General features: G+C 50.6%; 1 protein-coding gene across 2 annotated transcripts in view; it reads right to left on the bottom strand.

The window, feature by feature from the left end:
* CCNJL (cyclin J like) overlaps positions 1–17,755 on the bottom strand; it is a 59,326-nt gene that overhangs the window by 31,385 nt on the left and 10,186 nt on the right. The window contains exon 3 of one of the 2 annotated variants that reach the window (XM_006137143.4): positions 4,098–4,308. The exons of the other annotated variant lie outside the window; for it this stretch is intronic. Within the exon in view, the coding sequence (XP_006137205.1) occupies positions 4,098–4,308 (211 nt within the window). The remainder of the gene's footprint in view (positions 1–4,097; positions 4,309–17,755) is intronic. 2 annotated transcript variants of the gene reach the window in all.

Below are 17,755 nucleotides of genomic sequence, written 5' to 3'. Positions count from 1 at the left end.
ACTGAAAAGTGCAAAATTTGAAGGAGTGTCAAGCTCTGTACCAGGGAGGACCAGGAGTATAGATTCCAACAGCTCCTTATGGAGGTGGCAAAGAAACCTTCCCAGGCTAGCTCGGTACGGAGTGCTCCAGCCTCGATTCACAACACTCACTGAAAGTGGGTGCAGTTAAGAACTCCCGGCGCCAGAGTCCCACACCGCCAAGGCACCAGTCCACCTCACTGGCACTGCAGGGCAGGAAAGAGGCGAGAGGCAGATCTGCTCATAAGTCCCAGCCAAGACAGGACCAGGAGTGGTGGGAACAGATCCCAGCACAGGAGGTCCAGGACTTGCCATGAAGTCCAGCATGCAGCCTGCCACCGAGACTGTAATGGGTAGGAAGTGTGCTGACCAGCACCTGGTGACTAAGAGGTTAAACACAGGTAGCTAGTAAGGGTGTTGGCAGGGAAGCCAGAAGAACTGATAGGAATAAAGTGCTGAAATTTGAATGGTATAGGGTACTTTGCTTGCTTGCTTTGTGCAGGAGAGTTAATCCAGGAGTTGAGACACACAGAATGATTTAAACCCAGGCAGGACTATCATGCTTCCAGAGAATTCAGGGCATGGAAGTGGACTGAACCAAGAGAAGATCGTGCGTAAATAAAGGGAAAAAATGAATCTAGTTGTGATCAAGGTATTTTTCTTTATAATGTGATTTGATTGCTCTGTGTGAATCTATGCCTCCCCTCCCCATTTACCATCTCAGAACTGTTCCCAGAGATTTTTTGTTTTAATTTGTTTTCCGCTCTGTAACATCTAGCAACCAAGTATGCTTTATCAAGTATATCTTTTATTTGTAATAAAAATCACTTTTTAAAGGTGATGATTTGATTCTTGTGTCCTGGAAAACACAGGAGGTCTGTCTGTCTGTGTCTGCATGCCTCAGACTAAGAAGTCAGCTACCAAAGACTGTTTTTCTCTTTTCTTTTTTCTAAGCTCTTTTGGGGCAAAAGAGTTTGGGGTAACCCTGGGGGAGAATTCAAGTGTTCGCCTCTGGTTTTAGGGGTAAAAATCACTTGATCGTGGCAGCTCAAAGTCAGTGAATCTGTGAACCCGCCCTTCAAAGTCAGTGAATCGGTGAACCCTCCCCTCAAAGTCAGTGAATCTGTGACTCTGGGAGAATTTTTGTAATCAGAGCTTGTAGCGGCAAGGTATATTTAAACGCCCTCTTTGTGGGCCCTCACCTTCTGCACTCAAAGTGCCTGAGTGGGGAACAGCCCAGACAGGGACACGAGTCCGATCTTGAACTCTCTCTCGATGCCCAACACCTATGAGGCAGCCTGAAACCTCAGAGATTTCAGAAACTGAAGTGTCTAGGGAGTGGGATAAACCACCAGCACCGCCAAGACCACACCACTCAAGGGGGAAGCCAGCGATGCTCCATTGGCCATAGTCCACAGAATGACACTGGGACGGTCATCATTCCCGTTGGAGGGGTCACCACCACCCGCAGTGTATGCCCCCTGTAAGACCGGCAGAGATTCCAGCGCCGAGTTCCCGGGAGGCACCAAGCGAACCATGACCCTCAGTGTCAAAGTCGAGTTCCCGCTCCAGAACAAAAGTTGAGGTCCAGGGGCACTTGGCACCATCCAGGTCTGATTCTCCCAGTACCACACAAGAGTTCAGAGGAGGTCTCTGTGTGGCGGCACCAACATCGTCAGCACTGCCATAGTCATCACAGAGTCTGAGTTGGATGCAGAGCTGCACCAATCGCAGAGGGAGCATCCCCTTGGTACCATGGCAACCACAGTGGCTGCTGCCTACACAATGGCCCTTCTGGACACCCTGAACATACCACCAATCCCAGAGTGTGCCCAGGTCACTGATGTCAACGAGCCACCAGTGCCAATCCCCCTGGGAGAGGCGCCATTCAAGAGCACCAGCAATGGAGTCTCATCCCCTGAGACATAACAGCCCATCAGCTGAGGCCTGAGACCAGCCATCCAGATCAGGGCAACAGGGTCAGATGAGGGGGTCCAGACCCAGCATCCTCCAGAGCCCGTGGGTGACTCCACACGCCTACTCATCCTCATCCCCAGACGAGGCAGTGGCGAGCGCCTCTATGGCTGGTCCTTTTCCAGTCTTACCAGGAGCTATTACACCAGATTGCACAGAACATGAGTCTCCTCTTGGAGGAGATACAGGAGTCGGAGGACCCCATGGTGGACATTCTGTCACATGAAGGATCATCAAGTGTAGCTTTGCCGATAATAAAGACTACACAGTCAAACTACATGAATTTGTGGCAAACCTCAGTGTCCAGCCCCCCAACAGCCAACGGGGTTGAGAGGAGGTACTTCATTCCCTACAAGGGGTATGAGTTCCTTTTCTCACATCTCCATTCCTCCTCTCTCATGGCATGAACTGTCAACAAAAAGGAGAGTCAAGGACAGTAGGCCAAGGAGGCCAAAAATAACGACCTGTTTGACAGTCTACTCTGCTGCTATTTGTGGCAATAGCGGAGTGGACGAGGGAGGAACCTGGTCTAAGCATGTTAAGGACTAGATGGCTAGTTGAATATCTGATAAATATTTGCTTAGCGGATAGTCTATCAACAAGTTGACCCCCCCCTCCCGCCACCTCTATGAAATAGATGCAGCAAAGGGCGGGGGAGGAGGAATACTTCAAAGTGGTAGTGCCACACAGCTAATCTGCAACTCAGCTCTGCAGTGACGCCGCCCTGTAAAATACCAAAGCCCTAGCAGGGGCTCTTGTACATTTCAAAGGAGGAATGCAGATGTGCCTATCAACTAGTCGGTGGAAATTCCATCAACTACTCGACTAGTCAATTAACCACAATTTAACATCCTTAATCTGGTCTCTGCAAAGGGTACATCGCCCTGGATAGTACAGTGCATACACACATGTTATGACATAGTGGGGTCCCGCCCCTACCTGTCATGGGCCACTTGACTAGAGCACATGCCTCATTGATTAAATTGGTGGTGCAAGTTCCCCTCCATGAGCTCTGTAGGGCGGCCATGTGATCCTCCAGCCATACGTTCACAGCTCACTATGCCATTGATAAATTCTCCAGAGAGGATGCAGCTGTGGGTAGGGCAGTGTTTCAATCTGTGATTCCTAACTCCAACCCCACATCTTTGGGGTAGCAGCTTTGGAGTTACCTGATTGGAATCGACATGAACAAGCACTTGAAGAAAATAGAGTTTCCTGTTCTTGTAACTGGTGTTCTTTGAGATGTGTGCTAATCTATGCGCTAATATAGCGGTGCCACTCTAGGGGTCTCCAAACTGACCCTACAGGAGCTGCTAGGGAAAATTTTCTGAAGCACAGACACCTGACTGGAAAAGACATGAACAACATATCTCAAAGTATACCAGTTACAAGAGCAAGTAATTGTCTTTTATATCTTCAGAGGGGTAGCTGAGTGAGTCTGTAACAGAAAAAACTTAAAAACCAACAAATAGTTTAGTAGCACTTTAAAGACTAACAAAACATGCAGTTGGTATCATGAGCTTTCATGGGCAAAACGCACTTCTTCAGATGACCGGATGTTTTTTAGCCAGGTTCTCACTAAAACCTGCATCTATCATCTATGAAGACATCACTGTGAGAAAAGTTCTCCAATGGCACATATGTTTAGAGTTTGTATAAAGCTATTGGCTAGGAATGCTGAATTAACTTTGCCAAAGAAAAACTCCCATCATTTAAGATGGCTTCTTAAAAACTTCCTGAAATGCAAGAGTTTAACAATTCAATTTGTTCTTCACTTTGGTTACTAAACAAAGGTACTTAAAAAAAACCCACACATACACACACACTCTTAACGTTGGTTCAAACACATACAGCTGCTGCTGTAAATGCCCTCAGCTGAGACATTAGGTGGTCCTATTCTCCAATGTCCTGAGTGTTACCAGCTCTGTTTCATCTCAAAGCAAGCCAAGCATTGCACATTTTCAGGCCCCACTTGATGAATTCTAGAAGTTTTTCTCTTTTACTAAAATTATCCCCTTCTGAACAGAGAATAGGAGCTTGTGTGTTACATAAACAAGGCAACTATCTATTTGATCAGAAAAAACAACAAGCAGCAGCTAACTTACTTGCTAGAAGAAGGCAGGCAATTGAAATGACATATAGTTGCTTGACAGTAATATCATAGTGATCCATAAAAAGGTCCAATAAGTAGACTGCAAGATGCCGTGCTGTAGGGCAGAGACTGCAGCGGCTGCTGAGGACACCCAAGAGATCAGTGAAGTAGCGGCGCATCCCAATCTGAGGTGAATGGGCCTTATAGACAGGCAGTTTCAATTCCTACAGATACATAATAGGAGGGGAGAGGTATTAAAATTAAAATTTGTTTCAATGGCTCGAATACCCAAACCAGCACCCATCGCCTATTATGGTAGGGTACGTCTACACTACAGTGTTAATTCGAAATATCTTAATTAGAAACAGTTAATTCGAAATAAGATATTTCAAAATAACGTGTCTACACACAAAATGCAGTTTGAAATAGCCTTTTTCTATTTCGAAATACTGCGTCCACACTGAGTGGACACTGATTCGGATTTAAGGCTGACCGGAACTAGGTCAGGGGTAGGGCATCAGGTCAGGAGTGTCTTTTGTGTAGCTGTTGCCGGAGGCTATCTGAAGCCTGTGCTTAAAGGGACCCCGCATCCCCAGACAGCCAGTTCTCAGGTGTCCCTGCTTGCCTGCCTGCCTTGCTGAGGGACAGCAAAGCATTTGTGTCTCTGCATGCTCTGGTTGCCCTCACTCGGGACATCATAGCACTCTGCAACATGGAGCCAGAGCTTCCCTTGGGCACTCTGGTGCTTTTCGTGGACATGTTGCTATCAGCGTGACTGCACTTGCTGCAGGCTGTCATCTGGGAGGTCCATTGGGGGGCTGCCAGTAGGCAGGAGGCCCTGCGGGAGAGCGTCCACCCTGAGGAGCACTCAAAGGAGCACTCAGAGCCTCCTTGGTCTGCCCCACTGGGGACTTGTGCCTCATTCCTCCCTCACATCCTTCCACTTACCCCTCCCTAATGTCAAATAAAAAACACGTATTTTCAAAAATATAAACTCTCTTTATTTAACAAAACTGGGGGGGGGGATGAAACTCTGGGGAGACTGGGGAAAGGAGGCAGGAGAGGGGAGAAGAGACGGTGGGAGAGGGGAGGGGGAAACCTGGGAGAAGGGAGCTGGAAGGGGGAAACAAGGGGAACAAGGGGGAGGGGAAGCTCAGGGTTCAGGGTCTCGCCGGGCCAACGGTCTCCCAGTACAGTGGGTGTGGAGGCCTTGGTGTCCCCAGGGTGATGGGGAGGAGGGTGTGGAGACTGAGGAGGGTATGGAGGGAGATGCGTGAGGGGGAGAAGGAGTGGGAGGAAGAGCGGTAGCTGGGGAGGCAGCAGGTGCTGGAGTGGCACGAGGCAACACACTCTGCACCAGGTTCTGGAGGTGTGGGCAGATGGCACAACCATGGGCAAGCAGCTGCCGCTGGAACTCCCGATCATCTTGCACCCAGTGCTCCAAGGTGCGGTTCAGGGCTTGCAGGGCCCCCAGGTGCTGCTGTCGGTACCCCTGCAGTGTTCGGGTGGACCTGTGGAGTCCTCGGGTGTGGGAGGATATCCCGGGAGGGGTGGTGTGTCCTGCACGTGCAGCTGGTGTGGCTCTGGAGAAACAAGAGAAGTGGTCAGTTCTCCCTGGGGACACAGTGGTTGAAGCCCAGCCCCCCTCCAAGAGGTGAGGATGACCGTGCCTTGCACTGTCAGAGCTAATGTGCTTGCACAGAGGCCATGGTCGGAACGTCCGGCTATCCCAGGGAGTGGGAGCTGCCCCAAGACTGTACCCATGCCCCTGTGCTGTGTGCGGCTGAAGTGGTGAGGAGATGTCCTCTGCTTCTATGTAGAGGGGGCTTGTGGAGGGAGGGTGTCCTGCTGTGTCCCGCCCCAGGGTCAGAAGCATGTCATGTCTCTTCACACACACGTGTGGCTATCAGACCAAGGCCCCTGTGTGGCAGGCAGCTAAAGCCCAGGGGTGGCACGGCACATGCCCAGGGGTGGCACAGCACATGCTCGCATGTGCACAGGTGGCTGCGTGATGCGTGGTAAGCAAGGCCCATGCGCACGGTCCCTGGTCTCCCTCTGCTCCCCCCCCCAGAAGGGGGGGGACAGTGATGGCACTCACATGTTATGGCCTCCCCAGACGACCCTGGTGACTCAGCTGCTGGGACAGCTCGGGGGTCCTGGTGGCGTGGCACCCTCCGCAGCAGCTCCTGCGACTCCTCCTCCATGCTCTGGTCAGGGCCTTTTGCTCCCGGATTGTTGCCCCCCGGGGTGGCACGGACCATCCTGCCCCCCCATTATGCGACCCAGGGTGTCAAAATGGGGACATGTGTCTGCCTCTGGTGGGGAGCTGCCCCGTGTGGCTCTGGCGTACGCCTACCGCAGCTCTTTAATTTTCATGTGCCCCTGCTCCTGGGAGTACATGTGGCCTTTGGTGGCAGCTATGAGGCCGTACACGGCTGTGTACCTCCGTCTAGTGCGGAGATCATGGACATTGTAGGCCTCCCCCCAAACCTCAATGAGGTCCATGATCTCCGCACTAGTCCAGGAGGGTGCCTGACATCTCTGGTCCCTAGCTGGCTCCTGGGAGCTGGGGGACTGGGCGGTAGACAGCTGGCAGACACTGGCTGTCCGGCTCTTACTGGGGCCACTAGGTCAGGGTCAGTGACTGTTTGCTCTGTGCAGGCAGGCCTGTAACTGGCACATGCACTGTGGCCAGAGTCTGCCCCTTTGAGGGCTCCGGGGCCGGGGGAGAGGAGAGGAGTTCTCCTGGTTTGGCCCAGAGTGGCCACCAAGGGAAACTGGGAAGGGCTGGAGGCCCCCTATTTTGAAATAAGCATCTAGATAAGCATCTAGACAACACTTATTTCGCATTAGCTATTTCAAATTTGGGGTTATTCCTCATAGAATGAGGTTTATCAAATTCAAAATAAGTGCCCCGCTATTTCGATTTTATTTCGAAATAGCGGTTTGCCTGTGTTGATGCTATTAAAGTTAATTTGAAATAACGGCTGTTATTTCAAATTAACTTTGATGTGTAGTCATACCCGTAAGTGCTTAGCAAAGAGATTTACACAGTAAGCAAAGTTAAGTTAGTGCCAACATGTTTTGAAAAATCTAATATGTTCAAGTCATTCACTTATTTGGTTGTGCACTGTAAATTCTGGTTTAAACACAACAATAATCAGTTATTGTTTTCCATAAATAGAGCTTCAACACTACCTAGGCTTGGATAAAAACAACCATGAATAACTGAAAAGGGCCACTGTCAGGTCAAATTTTGCATCAAAGTCACATTCTGTACTATATTTCTCAAGATGTAGAAATTCATTTTATGTTTTTATGCACACACATTTTTCACACAGAGAACCTAAACTTTGTTTTATAAAGTATTTAGCAATGACAGAGTTTTATTTTTTAATTAAAAACATTCTCTTACTGTGTTCAAAGCCCAAATATTACAGAGTAGTGGAAATATACAAAAAGGACAATACTGATTATAAAGAAAATAATTTAATTCTACAGGCCAAGGAGAGAAACATTCATCCTATACCAGTAAAATAGATCAAGTTTGAACTAATGAGATTTTAAATATGATTGTGCAATCAGAGCAAATAGGGCACGTGACGTGAATCCCAGAGTAACCCACAGCCAGCCAAACATTTTCAAAGATGACCTTTTTCCTAATTTAAATGTAGCAACAAGCCAAAATGGAGGAAGTGGCTGTACTCAAACCAGAATGGAATATATGTTCTATGGTCAGGAATAGGGATGTTAGATACCAGGTAATTGAATATTTATGGAACCACATGCTATCTTAGTGGTTACACAACCATTGAATAGTCCCCGGTAGTGGGGCTGGCAGTCAGTGCACTCCAGGCCCCATTCTGAGGGAGCCCCCTGCCACCTCATGCTGCTTCTCCATCTGCCCTGGATCTGTTGGCAGGAGGGGTAGCAAGAAGCGATGGTGTGGCCCTGACTCCCCATCCGCTTCCACCAGGCAGCACAGGGACCCCTCACAGAGCCAGGATCCCCCTTGTGGGAGAGGTGGGATCATGGGAGTCAGGACCAGGAGAAGGGAGGGGCCAGGCTGAGGAGGTAATGGGGGAATTGGGGACTGGGGTGTCAGAGGGTTGGGGGTTTTGGACACACTGGGGTCACCCCCGACTCACCTTGCCCATTTCCCTAACCCCAGTCCATATTGGCGATCTAGCATCACACACACACACACACACCCCAAGACTGGAACCAGCACTGGCTTTCTTCAGGGGTAGGGGAATCCCCGAGGCTCCGTGCTGCATCCACATGGAGGCTGCTCCTCCCCTCCCCAGAGGAAAAGCCAGAGTGGAGCCCAGGGCAGATCAAATGTGGCATGTGGTGAGTAGAGCCCCTCCCCTTCTCCAGGGCAGGAGGGTTAAAACTTGGCACACCACGTGGGAAAGATTGCTGATCCCTGTCAGAGGATGAGAAGATTTTCAGTCCCGAGCAGGGCCACTGACTGTGGTGATGGGGGTTGGGCGAGGGATGCAGAGGGGGCAGCTTCTCCAGGCCTGGTGATTTTAAAAGGGCTGGGGGGTCCTGGCTGACACCATTGCAATCTTGCCAGGGGCCAGATCCCCGGGCCCTTAAAAAAAAATCACTGATGGAGCACCTGGCAGCACTGAAGGAGGCTAGCCTGCAGCCCTGCCCTACCCCTGAGTCAGCTCCCCCCAAAGCCCTGCGAAAACTCTTGTCAGCCCAAGTGCCAAGTAATGTAATTAGATTGTGTTAACTTAAAAGCACAAACCAGGCCTTCGTCATTATACAAGCTCTTCCTCACTCAACTCTATCTTCTAGGAACTGGTAGGTTGCTGAAAACATGGAATGGAATCCTTTGGTACTTGATTAAGTCCTGCTGCTTAATTGCCAACATGCACACTTACTTGCCATAATTACACTAACACCACAAAATAGTTTTATGAGCTGTACTTGACAGCTCTAGTACAGGGACTGAGGCCTGATTTACATTAGGAGTTTAGGTCAAATTAAGCAGCACAAGGTTGATTTTCTAAACAATGAGTCCACACTGCCACTTTAAGGACCACTGAAGTCAATTTTGGTACTCCCGCTTTTCACAAGCAGTAATGGAAAATTTGACCTTGCATGGTCAAATGTATGGTAGTGTAGACTCAGCATTGCTAAAGTCAATGTTCTTGGCCTCTTGGAAGCATCCCATAGTGCCCCACTGTGACCACTCTGGGCAGAATTTGTGACTCAGCTGCTCTCCAGGTTACCAGAAAAAAAAACCAGGAAAGTTTGAATTTAATTTCCTGTGTGGCCAGCATTGCGAGCACTCCTCAGAACAGGAAGCACACATGAGCAGCACACATGGCCATGAGTTCAAGTTCCCTGCACACCAGTTCCCGGGTAGAGGAATCCATTCATGCAGAGCTTCGAAACAGCAAAAGAAACACTGATATCTATGCAAAGGTTGCAAAATGCATGGTGGAGATAGGGTAGGCCAGGGGCTCCCAAAAGTGCTGTGTTAAAATCAAGGAGCTAAAGCAGTCCTTCCACAAGAAAAAGGAGGCAAACGGATAGTCTGGAGCATCGCCGCAAACAAGCCACTTCTACAACCAGCTGCATGTAATCCTGTCAGAGCTGTTCCCCACTCTGTCACTCTGAGTGCAGAAAGTGGGGGCCCGGAAGTTAGTCCCTGAATCAGTAAGGATCTTGCAGGGCCAACTGACCATGGCAAAAATATATGTTAATGCCTGGCACAAGCTCTTGGCTGTAGTGTTCCCTAGAGCTACTGAGTCAGGCCATCAGATGGCAAAATCCATTAAAGTCAGAATACAGGAAACCCCCAAGATGTGACTGCCTGAGTTGCGACCCCCCACCCTTACAACCATTTTTGTAAGTGCAAAAGGGGTCGAAAACCCCCAACTTACATCCTCAGCCCACATTTACAATGGTGCACGAGTTATGACACTCCCGACTTGTGACGCTTCCCCAGAAACTGATCATGGCGCAAGTCGGGAGCCACCTGTATATTGTTTTTCTCTGGGTGTCTTTTTAGGGAAAGGACCCAGAATATCCACAGCCACATGCTGGAATGGAACCTCTATCATGAGGAGTGGCTGGAGAGATGCCTTGACCCAGTCTTGGGGCTTTCCCACCACTGGCACACCTCAAGATCGGACATAACGAGACACATCCTTGCCTGGCCATTCCCAGCTGCCACGGACCCACCTGTCCTTTCCCCTGCACCACTTCCTCCTACAGAGGGGGGCACACAGGAGCCAGTACTGTGGGGAGCTGGCTCCCCCCACACCAGCTCCACAGTGCCATGTGGACCCCCGCTCCACTGCCTCTATCATGCATTAGTACATGGGGGACGGGACAGAGGAGGCTGCTCCGAATTATCCCACAGTGCAGCCTCTGTCTCCGGTGAGCATGGGCCTGACTGCTTTGTGGCAGCAGCCGTTGTTCACAGGGGGTCTGAGCTCCTCAAAGACAGAGGCTGCTTTGCATCCCACCTGTATCAGAGGCAGCAGCGTGAGTTGGCGCACAGCCTGCCCACAAAGGGAGCTGTTTTTAGAACAGGGGGCCTGGAACAGCTTGTTAACATGTCTGGAGACTGACTTTTGCACAAGAGAGTGTCCACACTATCAGACACTCGCACATAAAGCCCCCCGGAACCGGATCTACCTGGGCTTTAGGTCACCAGTTGCTCTTAAGTGCTATTGCCAGAGCCCTCAACAGACTTGCGCTTAAAGGGATACTACCTGGACAGCCACTTCTCTGTTTCTGCTGCCAGCTTGCTAGCCTCTTTGGCAAAGCAAAGCTTCAGCAGTGCCTGCTGTGTGTGCCCTGCGCTTTTTTGGGGGCAACACAGCTTTTTCCTCCTCTCCCTTGTGTGCTACAGAGCCGGAGCTGCCCCTGGGCATGAGTTCAGGACAGGGAGGCTGGGGACTGTATGGGGTGGGGAGGGAATCCCAGGCCCAAGGGGTATATGCCGTCTCGTCCTTCTGGGGGGAGCAGCAGACACACACGGGCTCTCCCGGAGGGTGGGGGGAGGCACATTCCACTGGGATCACACCCCTCTCATTCTGTTTTAAGTGTTTTTGTTGTCCTGAATGTCCTGCAGGAGACATCGACTCCCTGCTGCGGTGAAGTCTTATCTGTGTGGAGGACCTGGAAACCATTATGGGCAGCTTTGCAGTCCTGGGATTCCCCAACTGCGGGGGAGCCATCAATGGCATGCACATCCCCATCTAGGCCCCGGACCATCAAGCGGCCCAGTTTGTGAACCAGAAGGGCTACTTCTCCGTAGTGCTGCAGGCACTAGTGGACCACCGCAGCCACTTCATGAACATCTACAGGGGGTGGTTAGGCAGGGCACATAATGCCCCCATTTTCAGAAACTCCAGCATATGTGCCCAGCTGGAGGCAGGCATCTTTCCCTCTCCCCCTCCACCAGGAGTTTCAGGTGGGTGAGCACACAATGCCAGTGTGCATAGTGGGGGACACTGCATAACCGCTAATGCCCTGGCTGATGTGTCCCTACACGGGCCAGCCTGATGTGTCCAAGGACATTTTCAATTCACACCTCAACAGAGCCTGCATGCAGGCGGAGTGTGCGTTTGGGAGCCTCAAAGGATGCTTCCACTGCCTCCTCACTCTCCTGGGCATTGGGGAGCAGAATATCCCTGAGGTGGTGTCAGCCTGCTGAGTGCTCCATAATCCAGTGCAGCACAAGGGGGAGGCCTTCCTCCCAGGGTGGGTAGCAGAAGCTGCTCAGGAGGGCCATGGCTTTCAGCGGCCCCGGACAGCTGCTACCTGCCAGGCCCATTAGTTGGGGGTGTACATCCAGGAGGCCGAGGGACAGGTTCTCTCAGGACCCACAGTAACTCTCCCCAGGGCCTCCCCAACAGGGACTTCGGCTTTTCTTCTCTTTCCCTTCCCCCCCCTCACTCTCTCCCCATGTCCCTACCCTGACCTCCCAATGAATACATCTGGTTGGTTTGACAACAAAACAAGTCTTTTTATTAAACATAAAGAGAAGGGGGCTGTCTGAACTGGGAGGGGGGATCGGGATCAGGACTGGGAGGAGTAGTGGGACAGCCTGCAGAGCTACCTGGGGTACGCAGACCTCTTCAGGGTTAGGCATGTCTGGCGACCTGAAAGGGGTAGGCAGGAGGGGCAACTGGAGCGGGGGCAGAGTCAGTCAGGGGAGGGGCAGGTAGAGGGGCATGACATGGGGAGGGAGGAGAGAGGCATGGCAGGGTGGGCAGACAGATGGACAATGGGCATAAGGGGGGGCAGGAAGGTGGAAGGCAGGAGCTGCAGCAGCAGGCGGCTGTTCCCCCATGCGGGACAGGATGCCACACAAGGTGTCGCAGTGCACCATCAGGTCATTCCAGGCTTGCTGCTGCCACCCCAGGTCGGCGTTCAGCCTGCGTGGCAAGGTGCCGTGGATGAACTGCATGACACCGATGTGCTGGCACATGAGGTCCTTGCCATGCCTGGCTCATCTTCGCGTCCCCCAAACAGCGGCACGTGGCTGCAGTGGCATGGCACGGCCCTCTGTCCTGGCTGGTCCAGCTGTAGAGAAGACAGAGGGAGGGGCCATCAGTGCTTCCTGCACATGCATTCCCTGTGGCTGTGCCCTCCTCTGTGAGCAGCAACAGAACCAGTTCGAAGCCCATAGGAGGGAAATGTCCCAGGTGCAAGGCCATGTTTGGCCTGCACAGCACACCCTGTGTCACAGGGGCCCCGAGGTGGCAAGAGGACCATGCTGCCCTCTCTCCCTCCCCTTCTCCCCCCCACACAGTGGCCAGCCAAGCAAGGGAAGTGTGTGGCCAAAGCAGGATCCCTGATGGGCAGCAGAGGAGCCATATGCAGCCTGCCCCTCCCTGGGGTGTGCGCACACAGCTGCAACTCACTGTGCTGTGTGGGAGCGGCAGCTTACTCACATGTACAGGCATGTCCATGTACTGTGTGCTGTGCTTCAGGGCACATGTGGGGTGGTGCCTGTGCCCTTGCAGCTAGCCTGCTTGCAGCTGGGTGTGTCCCCTCCCCCCTGGGGGCAGGACTTGTGTGGCCACGCATGAGGCTGGCAGCAGGCTCCCGGTCATGTTGAGGGGCTGGCTGCTGTGCCTGCATGCCATGCCCCCCCACTGCACATGGCTGCACGTGCACAGACTGCAGCAGCATGTGCTGGCCGACCAGCCTGCGTGACACTGTGCCCCTCGTCCCATGCGCCCACCTTCCCCACCCTGTCTGTGCGCGCCAATGTACCTGAAGAGATCTCTCCCAGTCCGCCTCGGCAGGGACTGGCTTCAAGCCCAGGGTGATGGTCCTGCTCCTCATCCTCCTCTGTCTGGGGCTGGACCTGCCCTTCCATCTCGTCTTTAGGGACGAGCTGCGGCCACGGGACTACAGGCTGATCCAGGCCGGAGTCCACCACGATAGAGGGACAAGAGGGTTGCCCTGCCCCCCATCCCCAAGATGTGGTGGAGCTCCCTGTAGTAGAGGCAGATGTGGGATCCTGCCCCTGAGCGAGCCCTCCACTCTGTCGCCTGAACATATCCCTGACGAAGCTCCTTCACTTTGGCTCAGACCTATTCCATGGTACGGGCAGTGTGACCTCACTCCATCAGGGACGTGGCCATGCAGGTGAAGATGTCCTCATTCCTGCAGTTGGCCTGGGGTTCCTGTAGCAACTCCTCCTCATCCCACAATTGGAGGAGGGTCGCTATTTCAGCGGCTGACCCAGGCTGGGCATGGCGCTGGCTGCTCCCTGGAAGGGCAGGGAGGGAGGGGGAAGAGGAGGAGGGGTAGTCTCAAGCATCTTCCTGCTCTGCCATGTTGTGGCAAACAGCCACACAGCAAAAGCACCTGCTGTGAGCAAGCTTCCTGCCCCAATGTTTGTGATGGGTGCCTGCAGCTTTAAGAGGGGCCAGCAGACAGGAACTATAGAGTTCTGATTGCCCCATTATAGTAACAGTAAAATGCCATGGAATCACAGGTAAATCTATTGCAACTGCTGACACTGTTTGACAGGTCAATCCAAGCAGTTCTTCAGCAGCTGTCCGACAGTTTCCCATTCTCCACAATAGACCTGGTGAGGAGTCACAAGCTGCTTTTATAACATGCCATACTTGGTGGAGACCTCATCAGCATCCTATAGAGCACAGATACCTCCATTGAGATGGAGACACAGATCCCTGATGCAAACAGGAAAGTGAGGCAGATGCAGCAGGGGATTCCAACTAAGTCACAAACCAGAACTTCTTTGAGACTCCACCATAGTTTACCCAATCCTGCTAGGTGAGCACAGACAAGCCTGATGAAAAGGAAGGAACCTTGCAGGAACCTTGCATACACATGTGCATGCATTTTTCCTTACAATATTAGGCAGAAGTAATCGAAGGATAGCATCTGTCTCATCTTTGCTGATGACAGATTAAGAAGAGTGATACTTGAAAGAAGACTGCTTCAGTATCGTGTTTCTAAGATGCAGTTGTTTCACAATTACAATTATGTTTGGGTTAAATAACTATTTAACCCAGTGGAAACTTGCCTAAACCTACACAGTGCCTCAGCCACGCCTGAAAACCAATAATAATGATTCCCATAGTTTAATCAAATCAGGGAGCCAAAAAGTCTTCAATTTCTTTTTGTAGTTCTCTGTATACTAGCTTTTCCTTTTCACAGTATGTCGATTGCACTGCATCCTCAGATTTTTTTACAAGAAAAATGTGTGTCAGATAATACAGTTAAGACTATTGCCAACTAAAACAGCAGGAATGCCTATAGTTTACAGGTAAGGAAAAAATCCTACATAAGTTTACCTTAAAAGTTCACCCTCATAACAGTTCAACTTCCTCAGCTGGATAAGATTTAAAAAAAAAAAAAAAAAAAACTCGTCCAAGGAAGAGGTTCTTATTTTGCCTCTTTGAAATCTATTTCTGCATAGAGCATTAGCACTAAAAGTCAGGGGTGAAAATTAGTTGAGCCTCTGTAGTTGACACTAATAAACAATCCTCTTATCAGGAAGTGTTTGGAGAATAGAACAAAGACCTTTAAAAGTTAAGGATCTTTTATTTCTGTTCTGGTTTTGCTTTTTGAGTTTTTTTTCTGGGGGGGGGGGGGGGGGAAGCGCACACATTAATTTAGTTTAACTTATGCTACCTATCTTCCAAACTTTCAATTTTTGGCCAGTATTTCCATTAGGGATGCAAATGGTTAACCAGCTAGGGGCTGAAGGAGCTCCCCACCTGCCCTGCTGCAGGAAGCCTCCTTCCCTGGAGTGGGACCGGCAACAACCCTTGCTGACCCTGCTCCCACGAGACTTTGCTGGGGGGGGGGGGGGGGGGGGGGGTAACTGCTACAATTTTTAGCGGTTCCACGGTTAAATTTTTTAAAAAAAATTGTATATGCCTAATTTAATATTAAGTGCAATCTGAAAGCTTATTTACAAAGGGCTAACAAGTCCTTACAAACTCAAGAGGGGGCTCTGCAATGGATAGCATGCTGTCTCCTACAGCTGACACTAAATTTCAGCTTCTGCACAAAGGGTAGTGTTGTGCCTTTATGTTACAAAACATTTACAGAAGTGTTCTGGTAAGTGTTTCTACGATTAGACAGTTGGCAGTAGTTTAGTGAACAGGTCAGTAAGGCTAAAAGTCAGATACTATATGTATGAAAGCTTGTTAGTGGTTACAGATTGATGCTTTTGGATTTTTCTGGTTACAATGCTCCCCCAACGGGAAGAGGCAGAGATAAACTGAAAGGTCAATGACACTTCAGAATAAATTAGTAGTATGTGTTTGTTCAGAGGACAGGAATGTGCATGAAAATCCCTCCCATGATGCAGGCAAGGGCAAAACAGACTACAGCTGTGCTACTGCTATATCCTTTCAAAGCTGTAGGGTAGATAGGTTCCAACCAGATTAGGGAGACAGTCCAGGGTTTTAACCTTGTTATGGGGCACAACTATATACTTTCTACATGACTTCTAGTCTTATCATAACTAAGTGATCTTTTGATGTAGAATAGATGGAATCAAAATGGCAGAGAAACATTAATGTCACCTGAAATTAACTTAGTCCTTCATAGGGATGATAGGGTATGTCTACACTACCCCGCTAGTTCAAACTAGCGGGGGTACTGTAGTCATCCGCAGTTGCCGGCTAGTGTAGCCACGCGGCACGGAGTAGATAGTTCGGATTAGGCTTCCTATGAGGAAGCCTACGTTCCACGAGGAGTACAGCTAGTTCGGATTAGAAGCCTAATCCGAACTAGCTACTCCATGCCGCGTGTAGCCGCGCGGCACGGGGTTCGAACTAGCCAGCATTTAAAAATGGTGCCGGCGGCTTCATGCAAATGAAGCCCGGGAAATTCAAATCCCGGGCTTCATTTGCAACTGCGGATGGCTACACTATCCCCACTAGTTCGAACTAGCGGGGTAGTGTAGACATACCCTAAGAGACTAGTCGACTATCCGATAAGCAGTAGCTTATTGGACAGTCGACTAGTAGCTCCCCCTCTTCTCCCCCCTTGTTGCAGAGACAGGCAACGGAAGCAGGCGGAGGGTGGGGAGGGGGGAGAGGAGAGCAGGAGCCGGTTCCCACCAGCACCATCTCCATATGCGTCAGGGCAGGTAGAGGCACAACAGGAAACAGCTCGAGCAGGGACTGGAGCAGTCTCTGCTCCTGCTACTTCTGCTGCGATTCTGCTTTTGAAACCTATAAGGCTACGTCTACATTCGCCCCTTTTCCGAAAGGGGCATGCTAATTTTCCAGGTCGTAATAGGGAAATCCGCGGGGGATTTAAATATCCCCCGCGGCATTTAAATAAAAATGTCCGCCGCTTTTTTCCGGCTTTTAGAAAAGCCGGAAAAGAGCGTCTACACTGGCCCCGATCCTCCGGAAAAAAGCCCTTTTCCGGAGGATCTCTTATTCCTACTTCGAAGTAGGAATAAGAGATCCTCCGGAAAAGGGCTTTTTTCCGGAGGATCGGGGCCAGTGTAGACGCTCTTTTCCGGCTTTTCTAAAAGCCGGAAAAAAGCGGCGGACATTTTTATTTAAATGCCGAGGGGGATATTTAAATCCCCCGCGGATTTCCCTATTACGACCTGGAAAATTAGCATGCCCCCTTTCGGAAAAGGGGCCAATGTAGACGTAGCCATAGAGCCCAGCAGGGCTCTTGTACATTTTAAAGGCGGGGAGTCCCCGGCTGGCCCCGTGCTCCCCACAGGACTTCCTTTTGAAATGTACAAGAGGCCTAGCTGGGGTTCTTGTACATTTCAAAAGGGAGTCCCCTGCTCATTTTAGACTTCTAGACTAAAGAAATAGTCCATGGAAATCCCATTGACTAGTCGATTAACTAATCTAAATTTAACATCCCGAGTCCATCAGTTCCATTAAACAAGTTTTATCAGTATTCTCCACACTCCCCATTGCTAACCAAGCTAAGTTCTAGAAGACTGTGTGATCAGAGTCTCAATTGGGTTCATCCCCATTGGCCTCACTTAAGCACAGGACTGTGGGGGACACTAATCTATTTGTGTCATCCTTTAAAGAGGGTGTCAAAAACACAGCTTTCTTGAAATGGAAGATCCTATCGTACTGTTTGGCAAGGTTACTGGCCAGCATTCTTCCTCCTTCAACAGAATCCAATAATGGATACAGTTGCGTGCAAGCTAAT

The sequence above is a fragment of the Pelodiscus sinensis genome, chromosome 17, assembly GCF_049634645.1.
Source record: "Pelodiscus sinensis isolate JC-2024 chromosome 17, ASM4963464v1, whole genome shotgun sequence".
Lineage (NCBI taxonomy): Eukaryota > Metazoa > Chordata > Testudines > Trionychidae > Pelodiscus > Pelodiscus sinensis.
The sequence above is the reverse complement of the archived record's forward strand: the minus strand, read 5'-3'. Positions and strand labels throughout refer to the sequence as shown.